General features: G+C 41.0%; 1 protein-coding gene and 1 long non-coding RNA gene across 13 annotated transcripts in view; one reads left to right on the top strand and one right to left on the bottom strand.

Moving 5' to 3' along the window:
- Positions 1–14,290, bottom strand: part of LOC144328854 (uncharacterized) — a 71,598-nt gene extending 57,308 nt beyond the window's left edge. For 6 of the 12 annotated variants that reach the window (XR_013394149.1, XR_013394151.1, XR_013394153.1 and 3 more), the window contains exon 1: positions 14,152–14,287. Coding sequence is in view for 3 of the 12 variants with exons in the window: in XM_077933924.1 (XP_077790050.1) it covers positions 14,152–14,197 (46 nt within the window). In the remaining 9 variants the exon portion in view is untranslated. Of the gene's footprint in view, positions 1–14,151 lie in introns of all 12 variants that reach the window. The other 6 variants (XR_013394150.1, XR_013394148.1, XR_013394152.1 and 3 more) reach the window with 2 other exon arrangements.
- Positions 14,291–14,311: 21 nt separating this feature from the next.
- Positions 14,312–17,946, top strand: LOC114604019 (uncharacterized). Its single transcript, XR_003708202.2, has 2 exons — positions 14,312–14,395; positions 15,555–17,946. It is a non-coding gene; the product is annotated as an uncharacterized LOC114604019 (long non-coding RNA).
- Positions 17,947–18,630: the final 684 nt, after the last annotated feature.

Genomic DNA, 18,630 nt, shown 5'->3' with positions numbered 1-18,630 from the left:
TTTGATTATACCTACAAACACCTTTGGCATGCAAAGAATATTCTCTGCCACTGAGCTGTAGCCCCTCAACATTCTTCTGCATCACATGGAGTGTACAGAGAGGCTTTGTCCCACCCCATGCCAGGGGCGGACTTGGGTAATCTTTGGTAGCATGGTGCCCTGAATGAGCCCAAAGTTTGGCACCCCGAAATGGATCTTCTCAGTGATGGATCTTCTCAATTTTGCACGCCCTTGGCTCACCATCCTGTGCGTGAGAATCGCCCACACAGCCCTAAATCCAGCATTGCCCATTTACATGTTTAATGAATACCTGGAAAGAGCCCCATGTATATGACATGCAGATAGTTTGGACAGTGAGAATGGAAATCTTGCCCTTGATCAGTTTCTGGTTTGCACAGGCTACAGCCCTTCATGGGTCTAGATATAAATGCCCCATTCAGGCATTCAAGGGTACACATAGTGGGAGGCAAAGAGCCTGCCACTCTCTACTTTTGAGCATTCATTAAGCAGTTTGAATGCTTTAAAAAGGGTTCTTGTGTTTCCAAGATTCCACTACAGGAAGATACAGGGTGGCAATATGCAAATGAAGAGGCAGGGCCCTGCAGTTGGCAATGAGTCATTGGCTTCTACTGAATTTTATAAGACAAGAGTTGAAATCTGCAACATGTTTGAGAAGAGGCACTCGGGCAGTGTTCACCAGGCACCCCATGCCTGAATGTGCTTTTTTCTTTTACTCCCCCCCCCCATAAAAATGAATGGCGGAGACACTGACGTCTGAAAGATATGTCATTTGCTCTTAGGAATACAGGATTGTATCCTGTGTTAGGCACATTCAGAAGAAACCTATTGCATTCATTCATTCATTTGTTACATTCCATCCCAAAGTTGCTCAGGGCAGGAAACAACAAAGCAGCAAAACAGTGCAATTAAAAAATCAAATAATATTTAAAGCATTAAGAACTTCTACAAATATTTAAGTACAGTCACATATCCTCACCTCTAATAATTTCAAGGTTGATAGGAAAAGCATCTTTCAGACATCAAATGCCTGGATGAACAGGAATGTTTTAAATTCCTCCTGAATGTTTTTAATGATGGAGGTGTAAATAATGTTAAGAATTAATGGACATAACCAACTTAGGTCCATTAATCTCAGTGGATCTTCTATGGGTAGAATACAGTTAGATGCAATCAACTGTTGCAACGGAGCCAAATTATTTCACAGAAATTATAATCAGATGCACAAGGCCTCCAGCTGTTCCTAATTTATGTAAGTGCGGGGAAGCGAGGAAATTTGACTGTTTAAGTTCCAGAGAAGATCAAGTCACAACATCCACTCTGATGCTCAGAAAAGAAACTGCTTAACTTCCCATCTTCTCACTAACCAAATTTGACAATTTTAAAACCATCTTGAATCTCAAGCCTACTGACTGCCATAGATCACACTAATAAGATGGAACAGGATGGGGCATATGATGCCAGTAAGTTGATGAGTGCTGTTTTGAAAGACTCATTAACGAATGGCAGCTTTTTGCCAAAATGTTGTTAATGTCCCCAGAAGTCTGAAGACGCTGAAGACAAAGGTGTGCAATTTTTTTGTGATGAAATGTCTGCTAAATTTTGTGACAGCGTCTGCTAAATCCCTATAATTAGCATGGGCCCCTGTTAAATGTCATGGGGTATTTGATGAAACAGGGCATGAACTCTGTAGCAACACTCTGGGGATCTGTAATGCTATCCAGCATGACGTTTGGAATTTAACTACTAGATAGGGTTTCCTTATCTAGGAAACGCAGGGGAGAAAGGCATTTGTCCAGTCTAATGACCCCTGTTAACAGATTTATGCCCCTCCCTCAATACCGACTCTGTCCCCTCCGCCTCACACCAAACAAATGCGTTATCGAGTTAATCAAACAACATTCCAAAAACCAGAAACAAAAATGAAGAAAATAACCCAGTTTGGTTATATCTTATTGCAGGTTTGGTTATTAATATATATGGAAAGCAAATAGAAATCTTATAGTTACACACACACACACACACACACACACACACACACACACACACACCATATGCATAGGATACAGTTTGGTATATTGCATATATCCATGCACAGACACACCTATCTGTATGTATACTGCTGTTGTGTTGCCATGTAGCGCATTGCAGTTCCTGGACCATAGCTCAGATTCAGAGCACATGATTTGCATGCAGAAGGCTGCATGTTCAATTCCTGCCATCTCCTATTAAAATGGTCTTGGGTAGGTGATGTGGGAAAGACCAGGTTCTGTCTTGTGGGGGCTCCATCAGTAGGTATAGAATACTGTGGGCTGCATATGTTTCTATACATGGAGGGGATTACGAGGGCTTCCAGTGAGACTGTGGATTTATACACACGAGCTCCTGAGGTACGGGGAAACAGGCCCAGTGTCACCATGCTGCCCTCAGAGGGGTCCTGAGCGCCATGGTGTCTTTTTCTTCATTTTCAAAAAATGTGGGGTGCACAGTCTTCAGAGGACTGCTGGGCCGGACAGCTGGAGACACTACCATATTAATTTCACCCCTAATGTCCCTGGGTCCCACCTGCAATGTAGCAGCACTTTACAACACTATGCTAGCACAGGGCCCAGAGGTATAATGGGGAAATTATTGTGCTGGCAGTTCCAGTCTCTTGGCCTGGCAGCGCAAGGCATTGGATGGCCCCGAGAGAAGAACCAGTCCTTTCAGCTCCACCACTTGTCCCCACTGCCATGACCCATTGCTACTTTTCCCTGTCACCTAGTAAGCTTGTGTGGGTGCACCAGCCAACTGGAGGGAGGGCTGCAGCCTCCAGGGTTGTGTCTGTGGGTGCCACTGGCCCCCGCAAACAAGGCTTTGGCCCTGTAGAGTGAGCTATGAACAAGGCTTTGCACTAAACTAATACTAAATAATCTCTCTCGGTCGCTCTCTTTGCAGGCAGTAAAGGTACTTGTGCTTTCCCAGTGTTTAGTTTACCTGGAATGAAGGACAGTGGAGACTCTGGTCTCTGTAAGGTATTCACAAACTGAGCATAGGATGGAGGAGCTCACAGCATTAACATTCCAACATATATTGCCTCCTCATTAGGTCCCCAGGGAAATCCCCAAGCCATAGCTTTGGGTTCAGTCTGGAGAAAGACAACTCTCTGTTTCTCCAGCATCCAGCATCAGCCAAAACTCATACCTGAACAGCCACCTGCCCCTGCCATCATATTGCTCTCCTGCGTAGGCTGACATAACATCCAGCCAGGTGAGGAGGGAAAAGACCCCACCCCCATTTGTCTCTATGGCAACAGAGCCCACTCTTTAAGATGCTGCTGATGGGTACATAGCTGAGTAGCTTAACAGAGGAACTGGTTTGGCAGGTTCAGCAGATTGTCTTTTCTAGATTCAAACCTCACAGATACAGGAACACAGGCCTGAAAGGGACCCACAGGACTACATTCCCTTCGGAGAAAGCTTCCAGGGACCACATTCCAGTGGTGGGTGGGACCATAGACAAAAATGGATAGACCAATGGATGTTACAGACTCTTAGCTTTGTACTGGAGGCTACATTTTAGCCATGCAAAGTCAGAGGATTTACACACCCAAACAAAAACTTCTCCATCCTTCATCCAGGCAAGCAGTGGGCTCATTATAGTGCAAGGATACATTCTAGCCAGATAAAGCACTCAAGTAAAGCATGGAGCAGGGCTGGAAAGGAGGGTGTATGGCTTGGAGAGAGTACTGAGGACTGGATTAAGAGAGCTGGAGGGCTGGATTTGGCCCCCATGCTTGAGGTTCCCGATTCCTGATCTATATGCTATATACTACACTGTCAAATTGTGTAGTGAACAGGACAGAGAGAGCTTTAAAACATAAATGATTATTTGTATTGTTTACAGTTGAAATAAGGCACAGATCTGGCTTGGGACAAATCTACCTGTTATGATTCTGTCCTAATTATGAACTGTAGTGCAGCAGGTAGAAAAATAAACAAACCACTAACTCTCCAGGCTCCAATCCAGAAGATTCAACACATTGATGTCTATCGATATTTGGTTTTAGCGTTCCTAACACTGAGTTGGACTGGCCTCCAGGCTGATAATTTACCAGGTGAGCATAATGGGCTCAGTCCACTGAAATCATCTTCTGCACAAGCCCTGTTTAGAACAGGATCTGTACAGAAGTTCAGGCGGATTGTGCCATCTGTCAGTAGGAAGAGCTCACACAAAACTTAGGTAAGAAAAAAAGTTACCTATTTTACCAAGGACTTATTCCGAGATTAAACGTAACCTCAAAACAAATAGGTTCTGTGAGTTTATGCTAACTAGTCTAATTAATCTTCATGTTTGATCTTTGGACTAATACGTTGAACTAATTTGGGATTAAAAGATTACAAGTAACATTTTGAGTTGAAAGCTGTTACATGCCTCATGTCAACACTGCGGTGACAGAATTAACCCCGGAAGCCCTTTGGATTCCACACACTAGATGCTGCTGCTTGAGCAGAGTTAAGGCGACTTATTAGTGAAGGCATTATAAAGTGCTCATCCTGAAATGTTAGATGCGAAGAGTACAATGCCAAAAGTCAGACACTTTGGGTTTTGCTTATTGTATCACCAGCATCATAATCATCCTCCTGCATCATCTTGGATTTCTTATCCACTCTTCACCACAAGGCTACAACAATATAAAAATACAATAACAAAATTAGTTAAAACAGTCTGCAAACACCACTGTTGTCTTCCATTCGGAAAAGGTTTTTTAAAAATGTTTTCCAATTGTAATGTTTTTATTTGTTTATAAATTTGTATATTCTATTGTTGTAACCCACCCTGGTACCTCAGAGTGAGTGGCAGGTTTAAAAAAATCTTATAAATAATAGACAAGTAAATAGCCATTCCTATTCTCAGGAACCCTGATAATGCAGGATTCCTGATTACAGGGAGGTTTGTAAGCATGTACAAAGAAGTGAAAGTGCAAGAAGAGCTCTGCTGGATCAAGCTGGTGGCCCAACTAGTTCAGCATCCTTTTCTTCTAATGGCCAACCAGATTACAGAATCACAGAGTTGGAAGGGACCACAAGGATCATCTAGTCCAACCCCCTGCAATGCAGGAATCTTTTGGCCCAACATGGGACTTTAACCCATGACCTTGATATTAAGAGTCTCATGCTCTACCAATTGAGATATCCCAGATGCCCAAGCAGGACCTAAATGCAACAGCAGTCTTCCCACTTGTGATTCCCAGCAACTAGAGACTGTTTGCTCTTGGAATCCCCTTTCAGACCATTCTTCTGAATATAGACAGGGATAGAGATAGAATTAGAGAACTGCAGAGTTGGAGGGGACTCCATGGATCATCTTCTAGTCCATTCCCCCTGAATGGAAGGAGCAAGGCAAAAGTTCTGCCCCCAGGCTACCTACTTACTTTGTGCCCTCACATGTTCTTTGAATGCCTGAGGAGATGTATCATAACAATTAAAAACAATATGAAATTAATAAACGAGAACAGCAGATCAAAAAAGGACACATCCTATGGATGCTGGAAATCATCCAGTCTGAGGACACAAACATGCCTTCAGGTCACAGTGGAAGACCCACAAAGGTGAGACCTCAGTTAGGGGTTTCACAATCTGGACACTGCAGAGAAAGCCCTTTCCCTCCATTCCACCAGCTGTTCTTCAAATGAGACTCACAAAAGGCTTCTCCTATTGACCTTAGTGAACAGGCAGGATCATACAGGAGCAAAATGCCCAGTGTGGGTAATACCATTATACAGTTTAGTTACTAGGTGGCCCTGGTCTCATTTGTACCTGGGCAGACTCAGAAGTTTCCCATTGCTGTTCTTATTTAAGAGATACAATAAAGTTCTTGTCTAGCTTTGTGTCATCCTAGCCTCCCATGACAGCCCTTTAGGTATCCTGGTCTCAAGCTGTTTATGGCTTTGTTGCTGTATAATAAATAAACTACTACTACTTGGGGTTTTCCCCCCAGAGCTACCAAAACATTTGGCATAAATCATGCATTAAGCATTTCCCCATAAACCAAATGGACAAATGGGTCTTGATGTTATGCACTTCTTTCCATTAAAGCTGCGAGTCCCCCTGGTGATTTATTGCTTGGGTTCCTTCTCTGAATTACTGCTTAACCTCCTTTATATTAAAAAAGGGGACAGGATATTGGAGTTTTCTTAAAGTTGGGAATTACTAATGGCCCAAATAAGATGATTCAGACATGTTTTATTATACTCTGTCATGAACCATGCATTTTTTGCACGGGAAACCAATGATTAGTCCAACTTGGGTCACATAACTTGGCCAAATCAAGGAAGGTTTTGAAAGCTAAATAACAGAATTAATAGTAATGCTTATTTTATTCTTCTGGATTCATGGAGTGCAGTCATTGTTTGGTGATTCTTGTAATTTCTTGAAAGAGAAGCAGGGAGGGTATAGGCTTCTATTTTGAAGAGCACACTTGAGTACTTTATGAGGTGATGATAGCAATTTAATACCAGATGCTCTTTGCAACTAAAATTTAAGGAAACATACCTTACCTCAGGGAGAGAAGAACAGTACTTGGATACAATATGTCAGTATCTTCAACTAAATCATTGCCATAAAATTACAATGTTTTCTGCTAATACCTAAAATATTCTGCTGCTTTAGCTGGAACATGTTCTTATTCTTTCCTGTTCCAAATGGAAACGCATTGTGTCATGCGCTTTGCATTCATAAATACTTAACATCTGCCACCTAACTTCCTATATACATATTATTCAATGACTCCTTCTGAATCCTTCACTAAGGGGGGTAGGGAAATCTTATCATTTTACTAATGAAAGTGAAACTCTTTGTAGTGCTGGTTATTCCCAATGTGGCTCAAGTTGCTAAATAAAATCTACTCAGCAACAAGGGGATGGGGTAACTGGTAGAGCAATCCAGTCTCCCCATCAGTCTGTGTGGAGTTTGGACTGAGTGGAGGTGGACTTTTGGTGGCCTGCTGGTGGGGGGCAACAGTGGTGGGCGTTGGGGTCTCTCTGATTTTAGTGATGCTCTGTGTGATGCCAAAATTCAGTGCCCTCACCTCTCACCTTCCATTCTACCTCATAGTTGTGGCACCCCTGAGGCTCCATACCCAGTGTAACCAAACTGCTTGCATTCCCCTAAATCTGCCTCTGGGGCCAGCTTCAAAATGGAGAGTTCTGAGACTTGGGAAGAAGCAGCACTGAGGTGATGCCATGAGGCCTGATCTGTACTTAATAAATGTGCTAGTCTGGACTGGTGAAGGGATCAGGACCAATCTTGAAGAGAAGAGGAGGGGTTTGGATTTGATATCCCGCTTTAGCACTACCCGAAGGAGTCTCAAAGCAGCTAACATTCTCCTTTCCCTTCCTCCCCCACAACAAACACTCTGTGAGGTGAGTGGGGCTGAGAGACTTCAGAGAAGTGTGACTAGCCCGAGGTCACCCAGCAGCTGCATGTGGAGGAGCCAAGACACGAACCTGGTTCACCAGATTACAAGTCTACCGCTCTTAACCACTACACCACACTGGCTCTCAATCTTGCTGCCAATACTACCTTCTACTCCTGGTCCACCACTTGCACCCTAATGCACCAAAGTGGTAAAGTGAGTTCTCCTTCAACAAATCTTTCATGTCTTCTAGCTTGAGGATGCCTAAGTTTGATAGCCCCTTTCTTGGGTTTTGATGGTCTCACTGACCCTAAGGTTATGAGTCTCATGACACTTCTCAAAACATGTACATAAAATATATGAGCCAGGAAAAGCAAGGACCAGGCAAAGCCTGGATCTGAAGAAGTCTTGAGTCACATTATGTAGCCTAAGAAAGTGGGTTCCAGGAGATTTTGTCTGCCCAGCTGCCACCTTGGAAGTCAGACAATTGCACTGAGATATAGCTGCCATTAGAAAGATTAAGGATGCTTCAGACACATTAAAATTGGTGAAGTGGTGGCCATTTGCTGTATCTCTTGTCTTTATTCCATGGGGTCAGGCTTCCCTTAAGAACAAAATTGGTGAGCACAATAATTTCAGGTGTTTGGCATCCAGGCTCCCCAACAGCTGACATTTCCATTAAAGCCCAGGAGAAGACATCATGATGTAACTCCTCCCATGGTGCTTTTCCAGATCTGGAAATATGGGAAACCATGGAGGCTGCAGAATGCTGGACAAATGGTTAATGGAAAGAAAAAAACATCTCCACCCCCACCGTTCTACCCAGACACTGAGGTCCAGCACCAAGGGCCTTCAGGCGGTTCCCTCACTGCGAAAAGCCAAGTTACAGGGAACCAGGCAGAGGGCTTTCTCGGTAGTGGCACCCATCCTGTGGAATGCCCTCCCACCAGACGTCAAAGAGAAGAACAACTACCAGACTGTTAGAAGAAGCCGCCCAGAGTGGCGGCTGGAATTATAAAGTAATTTTAAACCACACTGTGAATGTGGCAGAAGATAGAAGCCTCTTGTGTGGGGGAGAAAACTTTTTGGGAAACTGGAGGACAGATTTTGGCACGGGATTACTCAACATCTAATTATGAAGGCAAATCAGAATAAGGGCAGTGCTTAATTCCCTCATTCTGGAGCATTATGTACAAAACAATGGCGCTTGATGGGTATTGGGAGTGCAATTTGTGCCACTGATCCATACACCTCATATTTCACACCTGTTCATGCCTTTGTCCCCCCCACCCCATTGTCAAAATGCCACCTAACGTTGCACCTTAAGAACAGGGTGCTGATGTTTGGGCTGGGCTGGGTGTGTGGAATCTTGCCTCCAGACTCATTTTCTCCACACACCAGTGCTCTATGCATCACTTTACATAAATGACAGCAAATACTGCAACTGAAGCCTATAAGAGAGTTGTCTATATGGGCTTCTGAAGATCTTACCTAACCGATGTTTGAAATGAATATCATTCATCAGACAATTAACCGACTTTTCCAAGGTTGAGTGTTCTTATTATATTTAAAAATAATTATACACAATGAGTATGGTTCATTGTCCTGTCTGCAGAATCCTTTTGCACTTGTGGAGTTTCCTCCTAATCATAGAAAAGTACTAGAATACACCTGATTGTACAAAGTTGCTGGACAACAGCCATAGGTTACAATCCTATAAACAATTATGAGGAATAAGACCCATAGAACTAAGTTGGACATAAGATTGACCTAGTGAATTTATTTAGACTGCCACTCTTTGCTCTTTATTCTGCTCCAAGAATGTAGAATGCCCATAATCCCATTCTTAATGACCATATTGCTCTTTCTTATGAACTTCAGGATCATGAGCAGAGAAGAGAAATTGTATCTTTGAAGTGTGAATTGGAAAAAAAAGTTTCAGACTTATTGCTTTGTATCTTCTAGGTACGATGGTACTTATTTTCCCTCATGTGCCATTTAGAGGTTCTTAAATAAAGGACTCTTATGCCTGCTAAGGGAATTGACACAATTCACTAAAATAATTTCATTCCACTGGATAGCAAGGCATGAAAAGCTGTAGTTCATCTTTTCATTCATACCACGGTCTGCCAGGGTATTAAATAAACTCCCCTCCCTATTCCACTAAGTGGTTGGCATTTACTCAGTCTTCAGTGCTGAAGTTACTTTAAGTACCGTTTGAGTTATTAACTTCCCCCCTTATTTGGATTTATATTGAAAGTTGTCATAAACTATTGCAAGTTGAAAATGGTGTCTGGAGAAATCCACGTTAAAAGCATTATTTTTTCTGAAGTATTCATCATTATTCCTGGTCTTGCAGTGGCATCCTCTGAAGCCAAAAGAAGTCCTCAAGAAGAAAATAAATCAATTATGGCAAGATTATCTCATGCTGGTTATTATATTAATATGAGAAACCCAAAAACAAAGTTTAGGCATCAAAGTCTAATCGATAAGTGAAAATCACTTTCTCACCTTCTTCCACTAGAAGAATGTTTATGTTCATTTATATATTAAAAATCATTTGTATACTGCCTTTCATTTCAAGCAGAACAATAAAATAGGCAGGACATAACAAAATACAACACTAAAAACATATAAACATATATCAAAATTTATAAATGTGTTGGAAGAGCCAAGACAGGCAAAAGGAGGTACAGCTTCACACAGTCAATAGCTAAACGTCAATCAGGACAATCAAAAGGGATGCGGGTGGCGCTGTGGTCTAAACTACTGATCAGAAGGTTGGCGGTTCGAATCCACATGACAGGGTGAGCTCCTGTTGCTCCTAGCAGTTCAAAAGCACACCAATACAAGTAGATAAATAGGTACCACTGTGGTGGGAAGGTAAATGGCATTTCCGTGTGCTCTGGCACTTTTCATGGTGTTCCGTTGTGCCAGAAGCGGTTTCGTCATGCTGGCCCCTTGACCTGGAAAGCTGTCTGCGGACAGACACCGGTTCCCTTGGCCTGAAAGCAAGATCAGCGTCGCAACCCCATAGTCGCCTTTGACTGGACTTAACCGCTCAGGGGTCCTTTACCTTTTACCTTTTTTATCTATTTCACAGGCAGAGAAAGTATTGTTACAAGCTACCCCATTCTCCATGAGCTGTGCAAGATTCCAGGGGTTGCAGGCCTGCTTACCAAGGCCTGCGTTCCCTTTTGGGACAATGAGGCACAGCCGAGTCTGTGGTGACTTTATGAAATATGGTTTCTTTACACATCTATACAGCCCGAGTCTGGATGGAGAACATGCAAAGCAGTCACATCTCAAGAGGGTCCTGTTCCTACCATTGCTGCAGCCTCCAATTCCAAGAGACCCCAAGCATCACATCTAACTCCCTCTGCAGCATAGAACCAACCGCCTGCCTCATGCTCTGCTCACCTCACCCCCGCCTGCAAAAGATACATCTTTTTCTGGTTTGATTACCTCATAACCCAGTGCAGTTCTGGAAACCTCCCCTTCCCAACTCTGGAGCTGTATTTTGCTAATTACACCCCGCTCCCTGTGGCCAGCAGCTATTCTTTTACCTTGGTGAAGAATTTACTAAAGCCAGGAATTAGCAGTGTAAAAATACTGGCTGGACTTGGGTTAAACGATTCTCTCCTGTGTTCCTGTTCCCAGTTGAGGAAAAAAGACCATGGTTTTGTCATATTTGCTTGCCTTGCGTAAGGGACAGTGGAATTTGCTGTCTATGAAGAAAGGTCACACTACCTGACAAGAAATAGTTACTTTATGTTTCTAAACCATCTGCACTGTCTCTTTCTTTTCCTCAGGAAACAGCAGTAAATTATTTCTGGATCTTCCAGATATTTATTTTTTTTAAAATCTCAAACTGCTTCTGCTTAACTGTAAACCGTATAGGAGAACAGACATTTCCAATATTAGATCCAGCAGCAAATATATCAATGTGGACTTGCCTGTCAGATTTGAAATGCAAATGTAAAACTTACACTGGACAGAATGTTCATTTGCATTACAAATACATCACCTCTTCTGCATAAACAAGCATCAGATGTTAACATAAATTGCAGGGGGGGGGGGGAGAAAAATGCTCAAGGGCAAATTAAGACAAGTGTGAAACAATGTGTTGTTTAAAGCAAACAAACAAACTTGGGTTTTTAAGCAAAGGTTTTTGAATGCTCATAGATTATAGGTTTTTGGGTCCAGATTAATTGGCATATCACAATTATATATGCATGATTTATAAAGAAATCCTATTAATTTCAGTGGAATGTGGGGATATATATATATATATATATATATATATATATATATATATATATTCCTAATGAAAATGTATTGGTATTTTAGTACAATTTCCTTCAATGTACATTTTTATATACATTTTGACTAATGTATACATTTCCACAAGCAACTAATTTTATATACAGTTTGACTAATGTATACATTTCCGCAATCAACTAATGTAATGTATCCTTCTGTGTTGTTTTCACTAATATATTCATTTTTAGGTGCACTTTCCCCTAATTTATGTATTTTTATAAGCATTGTTGGGTTTGAGAACTACATTGGAAAATTTGGATAAGTGTGAGTTATGTTTCAGTTTGCATTTTGATTTGAAAAGTGCAAATTTGCCTTTAAATGTGAACTGAATTGACTTCAATTTGCCCCATCCCAAGAAGTTCTTCTGCCTAATTTAGTTGTGCCTTGAGTTTTCTGTGGGTATTGTCTTTGCAACTCTTCTGTCTGTAGGTTGTTTCTGATGCATTATATATAATTTGCTAAGTATTTCAAGTTAGTTGACAGAAGGAAATACCCATATGGTTATTCAAGGATTTTGACTCAAAGATTATATATTCATTGAACATATTTGCTATGTTAAGCATAAAAGAGCTAATCCATTCTTATTAAAAGGTCACATTATTTTAGACTTTGAATGATTTCATATTGCTTAATTATTTTCATTTTAAAATGGCTGGGGGTTCTTATACGATTTAAATAGTCTTCTTTTTGTAAGATCATGCTTTATTTATTTCCAAATGCATACTCCAGTTTTGTTTATAAAAACAAACAAACCTCAAAGCAGTTTACAAAAAAATAATAAAACAGAATGAAAGCGGCTCAAATTCATAAAATAAATTTCATACAGAATTTAAAGCTATCTGGCAGAAATAGTACGTAAAGAGTGACTTGAATTGAAAGCACATAGCATTCCCATTAAAAAACTTGCAGGCAACGAGAAACCGATAACAGGTTTATAAATATTTGCAAGGGATTATTTTTCACTGGTTCCCTCTGTCACTTCAAAGGACAAAGATGGACATTTTTACCAGGAAAAGTGCAATAACGCTTGACTGTTGGAAGGGTAAACACTATTTTAATGAAAAATGGCACCAGTCTTCCACAAAAACAAACTTGAGTTTGTCCTGTGCATATTTCACATTAGATCATGCAGAACTCTTGTGATCTAACTTCCCATAATGAAGCAACTAGTAGAATGAATGAATCAAGGCTAGCTTTAATCACTATCCTTTGCATTATAAAAAAATAAATCCCCCAAAAAGGATTACGGCATATGCTTTTGAAAAATAAGTTTTAAAAAGAATGCAAAATATACAAATCAAAGGTTGCCTCATTTCCCTTGAAATAAAGGAAGAGTTGCCATTTCCCCCAAAGGGGACTACAGGTGTTCAAATGGAGGCTTCCAACATATTTATGTATTAAAAAACCCATCTTTCTCTTGCCATCTGTCACTAAAGAAGACAAGATATAGAACAGTGGCAGACTCATGTTCAAAAGGCTGTCTTTGGGATAACAAAGAGAAAAGTTAATGGACACAGATTTACAAATTATTAATGATTTCTCTTGCCATTTTTGAAAAATGAACGCTATGCACACCGTCTCTCTTCCCAAACAGATTGCATTTTATTCCTCTGCAGTTTGTCCATCAGGCTTCACTCTGACAACATAATCCAAAACTAATCCAGAGCATTCAGTTTTCCTTGTTGGCTCTCATGCACACTGCTTAGACAAATCCTGCTACCTGTCAGCCCTCCTGTGTGTGCCAGACAGCCTGCCAGGTTAACCCCTGGGGAAAGCGAGAGACCTACTGACTTAACCCCTACTTCCCTTCCAATAATCCACTGTAAATATGTAGCGTTAACGGGCTAACTGCGCTAATCAGGGCTGGATCTTTTAAAATCTGCTTCATACACACTCGCTAAGTAGTAAGGATCTGAGCATCACTGTTAGAAAAGGGGAAGTCAGTGCATCCAAGTATATCAGCCCCAAAGCAGCAGATGGCTAGGACGCACTGAAAGGATTTAATCACTTAAAGCAGTGTGTGAAAACACATGCATCAAATTGCTAGGCCACCTAGTTGCTTATGAATCCATCTGAATTGTCAGCACAAGGTCAGGAAAAAACAATAATCCACAGAAAGCCCAAGAAGCTCTACCTTTGATGTAATTTATTCCTCCAGGTTTTGCTTCTTATAATTCACTTTTACATATATCCCCCTCCTCTGTCCAGTACAGCTCCAGCTTTAGATTTTTGAAACCTGCACTTTAAAATAAATTTCTGAAAGAACTGGCCCTTGCCATGATAAAATTGCTTCCCTCACACATTGCTTACAATCAAAATTGCCTAGCATCTTCAAGCCTTTTTCAATTTGGAGGCCTCCTAAAATCCGAAACACACAGCACAACTTGAGTAACAAAGACTTTTCAAAGTACTCACTCTTTATTTGGTGTTGCAGGGGGGAGACCCCAAAACAAAACACCATTGCTCCTCATTGGAATTCAAGGCACATCACTCTGTCATTCTGTGGCAGCATCAACAATCCACAGCAGAAAATAACTTGCGTAAGCACGGCATACCCGGGAGCACTTAAAAGCCCCGCTAAGCTCAGCCACATGAGATCTGTAATAAAACATTGCTCAGCTCATTTAATGATTGGAAGGCATGATGTCCAGGACTCCAGGTTAGTATCTGAAGTGGGGGGAGGTAGAGTTACCCATGGGGAGGTGGTCCTGAACTCTGTCATGAACAAAAGTAGGAAGGGAAGATCTTTTGTGGCTTGTGATAAGAACATTCATTTTAACTCAATTAAATTCCTGGCAGTCTCTTGGGAGGAAGGGATGATATTGATTCTTTATATTCATATATGTGTATGTACAAATGTGCAAAACATTTTGTACAGTACTATAAATCAGAAGTATTTTAAAAATACTGAACACAGCAACTTTGCTATCATGATCACAAAACAAAAAGGCACTAAGAAAACAACAGCCCTCAAAAACATTTTCTGTTAGTATTTAATAGTATAATAGTATAGTATTTTTCATTTAACTTTTAATAAATGTGAAGAATTGTTAAGGATCATTTGCAGCACTATCATTAACCAGATTAAGAGTATTTTTGTGCACCTTGAAAGTTTTTACAATTATATTTTCTCAAGTAAACATTAATCATTCATTCATTTTGAGGTTTATTTTGGAAATGGAAATTGCACCTTTTTTCTTGCTTTTAAGCTATTCTTCTTTTCTTTTTGAATAATATATACATATCTGGGATTTATTTTCACGGAAAGAAAGAAAAAAATAAAATGTTGTGTCAAACCTTCTGAAAGTATATATTTAATTGATTTTCAGAGGTTAATAAATATTCAGCCATACTAAATCTTAGGAAAGTGCATAAATTATTGTGTAAAAATGAACTGAATATGAGGGCTTTCTGGACAGATGTTAAATGCTTTATTTGAAAATGATGTAGGCACCATTCTGGCTATGCTATTAGAGCAAATACCTTGGAGACATCTGTTTTCTAAACTATTATCTTTTAATAAACGTGAATTGTCCAATGTTATCCTAGGCTAAATTAAATTCATGCAGCAAAAAGAATTCTTTTGCAAAGAATAACAGATGGCAAGTTTGCTAATCAAAATGTAAAGACATATAAGAAATAAAGTGGAACTCTGAAAACTGCAGCCACAAAATAATCTTAGTCTTGGCTGCCAAAAGTTATCCAGTCTTTAGGGATGCAAAGCAAATTAATTTTGAAATAACCTCATGCTGTGGTTACCTAGGAAATGCCTCAGTTTAAAGCTAAATCTCTTTTCTTTTGTGCTTACTGTTTTGCAGTAGTTCAGCAACCAGCACAGGATTTACTGAAGAGTCATAGCAGAGCTAAGCAACATGAGTCAATGAAACTACACATCGCAGGCATCATTATTGTTACACATTGAAATTTTCATTTCAGAGTGGTTGATAGTTTTGCTATGATAGCTGAACCACCATCCTTAAAGCTGTTTAAAAATACCAAGACTGGGCACATCTCAGTGTATTTCCACTGAATGTCGACTACTTAGGTCATTTGTTGATTATTTTTCTTCCTGACAAAGCAGCTGGGAGATGTTCTGTCAGCTATTGATCATGCAACTTATCAGCTATTCACAACATACGTCTTTGTAGCTGCTGCGAAATCTAAACAACTTGGATTCATTAATTAACCTTCTCATATTTGGCAGGAGGGGGGAGTAAAAGTAAAAAGTATAGATGGCCTCCAAGCTGCTGTTGTTTTTAATTCCTTTTAAATGTTGACCAAAGGAAAAAAAGAAATAAAGTGCTAGTGCAAGACACAGTCTTTTGTGTGTATGGGGACATTGTGCTTGTTGGCTGTGGAGAAAGAACTCTGTATGTTCAGGGGCGATAACTTTACCACAGCCAGCTATAGGAGCCAAATATAGTAATAGGATGGCAATGTGTTCTCCTATTCAGAGGTCAGTCTCCTAGCTCAAGGCACCCTTTCTTCGAAAGGCTGACTGGCCTAAGTCCAGTTTCAACAGCACCCAGACAGCTGAACAAAGAGCAGCAAGGTCAGGAGGTTCTGAGGGTTGAGATGCAGACCCCAAGGCCTGCTTCACATTTGGTCTCACACAAAGGCTACTTCTCTGCAAGAAGTAGGGCTTTTTCTATAGTGTCCATAGCACTTTGAAATGCTCTCTCCCAAGAGATTCATATGGCCACCTTCCAGTCCTACTCCAGCCATTAGGCAGAGTGAGGTGGGGGCCCCAGGCAGAAATTGTGGGTGTCACAAAAAGGCAACAAATTGTTAGGTATATAACTTAGTATTGTTGAACTGCAGGGCTGTCTTAAGCATATGTGGCGCCAGGGACAAAGATCTGCCCGGTGCCCCCCCAGTTGCTCAGTCCCAGGTGCATAGAAATGCAGAGCTGGCCAGCCGCCTCAACGTCTCCCGAACTCATGGCGCAGAGCCACCCACAGCAGAAGAGCCCACCGCAGCACTCCAACTGACAGGCAGGCCCTTCCCCGGACTCAACTCTTGGGCCCCTGACTCTTGGCCTGGTGCCCCTGAGAGCCCGGCGCCTGGGTGCCCCACACCGCTGGTGCCTATGGGTAAAACGGCACTGGGTGTGGGGAATGTTCATGGGGTTTTCTGCTTTAGGGGCTAAAATAACTTGCCTGGTGTGGCCACTATTATTATTATTATTATTATTTGTTAGTTACTTTATTTTATCCAGGGCAACCCAAAGGGCTTTACAACCAAACAATATATAATGTTACTTTGGTGGAGAGAATGGCTTGAGCTGGCTCCTTCCTGATGTTGTTTTGAAGGCAAGTCAAGATTTTAACTGTTTTAACACATGTAACTTTTGTATATGCCATTATATTGTAAATCACTTTGTGATTGGGAAGCGATTCATAAATGAATGAGCTGGTGGCCAGGCACTCATTAAGAAGTCATTGTGCAGTTAACTTAAAGTGCAATGCTATATCTATCTATTTCAGAAGTAAGTCCCTGTGTTTTATGGGTCTTACTCCCAGGTGAGTGGGTACAGGGTAGAAGTCTAGGCTTTGGTTTAGGGTTGGCATTGCGGAAAACAGGGTTCTTGTGTCTTTAACAGCTCTAGCTCCATAATCAGGACCAGCAGGACATAGCTGGCTTCCCACGGTGGAAAACACAAGGTTGTCCTGGGATTACTTTCTTCAGGTTTTGGTTATGCCATGAGTCCCTTGGCAGCCATTTTATGACTGGCACCCACAGCACTCTCTCAAAAATAAAAATCCCCCCTCTATAGGTATCCCTGTAGTACCTTTTCGACTACAGGCCTAGAGTGATTCTGGCCTCCTGCCGCATTCCTGACTTATGGCTGTCTAGCCTGTGCTTAAATTCCTTCGGTGGAGGAGAGCCCATCACCTCCCAAAGCAGTCTCTTCGGAGTCATCCAGGCTACGGGCTCAAACAAGACTTGTTCCGTGTCAACTCCCAGCATAAGAGTTCTGTTTGATAGACCAGAAGAGTCCTGTAAAGTTGAAATGGTACATTTGCAAATGATATACGTAAAGATATGCCATTATGTGTTAGTCTCAAGAATAATTTTATGCAGATTCCCCATTCCTTTCTATTTTATTAAATATATCTTTTGTTCTTCTAAAGAGTCATATTGCTAAAATGTGTCCTATGTAATCTGTTGATACTAAACAGGCACCTCATGCTGAACGTGTGTTATAAGCGTCTGGGTTTTTGGGCTTTCTTTAATAACTTAAAGGCACATGTAAATTGTGGCACTATCAACGCATTTCCAAAAGCTAACACACACAAATAAAATATCCTTTGTCTTTTTGCAAAACTACTCTACCCTAAGTGATTATTAGAAACTTGGGGAATGTGAGCCTATTTAAACTTCAAGGCAGAATAAACAATAGATAGTATCCATCAGTCTCACTAATCATTTTGGAATGTTTTGTTAGACCCCATTTACTTTGGTCTCCTCCCTTTCAATCATGTGTGGCACTTAAAGCTCACTTCTACAATGAAAACTATAAGAAATGTAACAAATGCAAGAGCTAATGTTGTACACAAATACAATATGTGCCTTATGTACAATGTAACATGCCGTCACCTAATGATCCTAATATCAGCCAGGGTACAAAAGAATGTTTGCAGAAGAGTCCATGTGCAATGTGACTACTGACATCCATCGCCATCTATTCCACCCTCTCTGCTGACTGGCGAACATCTCTTGAAATTTGGCTGAGCTTTGAACATGACATCCTGGTAAAGTCTGGATCCATGGGGAGAGAGGTTCTTATGCACAACAATGAAATTCCCACTTGGTTTATAAACCAGAAAACCCCTGAAGAAGAAAGACCTTTCAGTGCCGGATTTCTGTATAAGCTAAACAAGCTATAGCTTA

The sequence above is a fragment of the Podarcis muralis genome, chromosome 9 (genome assembly GCF_964188315.1).
Source record: "Podarcis muralis chromosome 9, rPodMur119.hap1.1, whole genome shotgun sequence".
Taxonomy (NCBI): domain Eukaryota; kingdom Metazoa; phylum Chordata; class Lepidosauria; order Squamata; family Lacertidae; genus Podarcis; species Podarcis muralis.
This window is presented reverse-complemented; position numbering and strand designations above follow the sequence as displayed.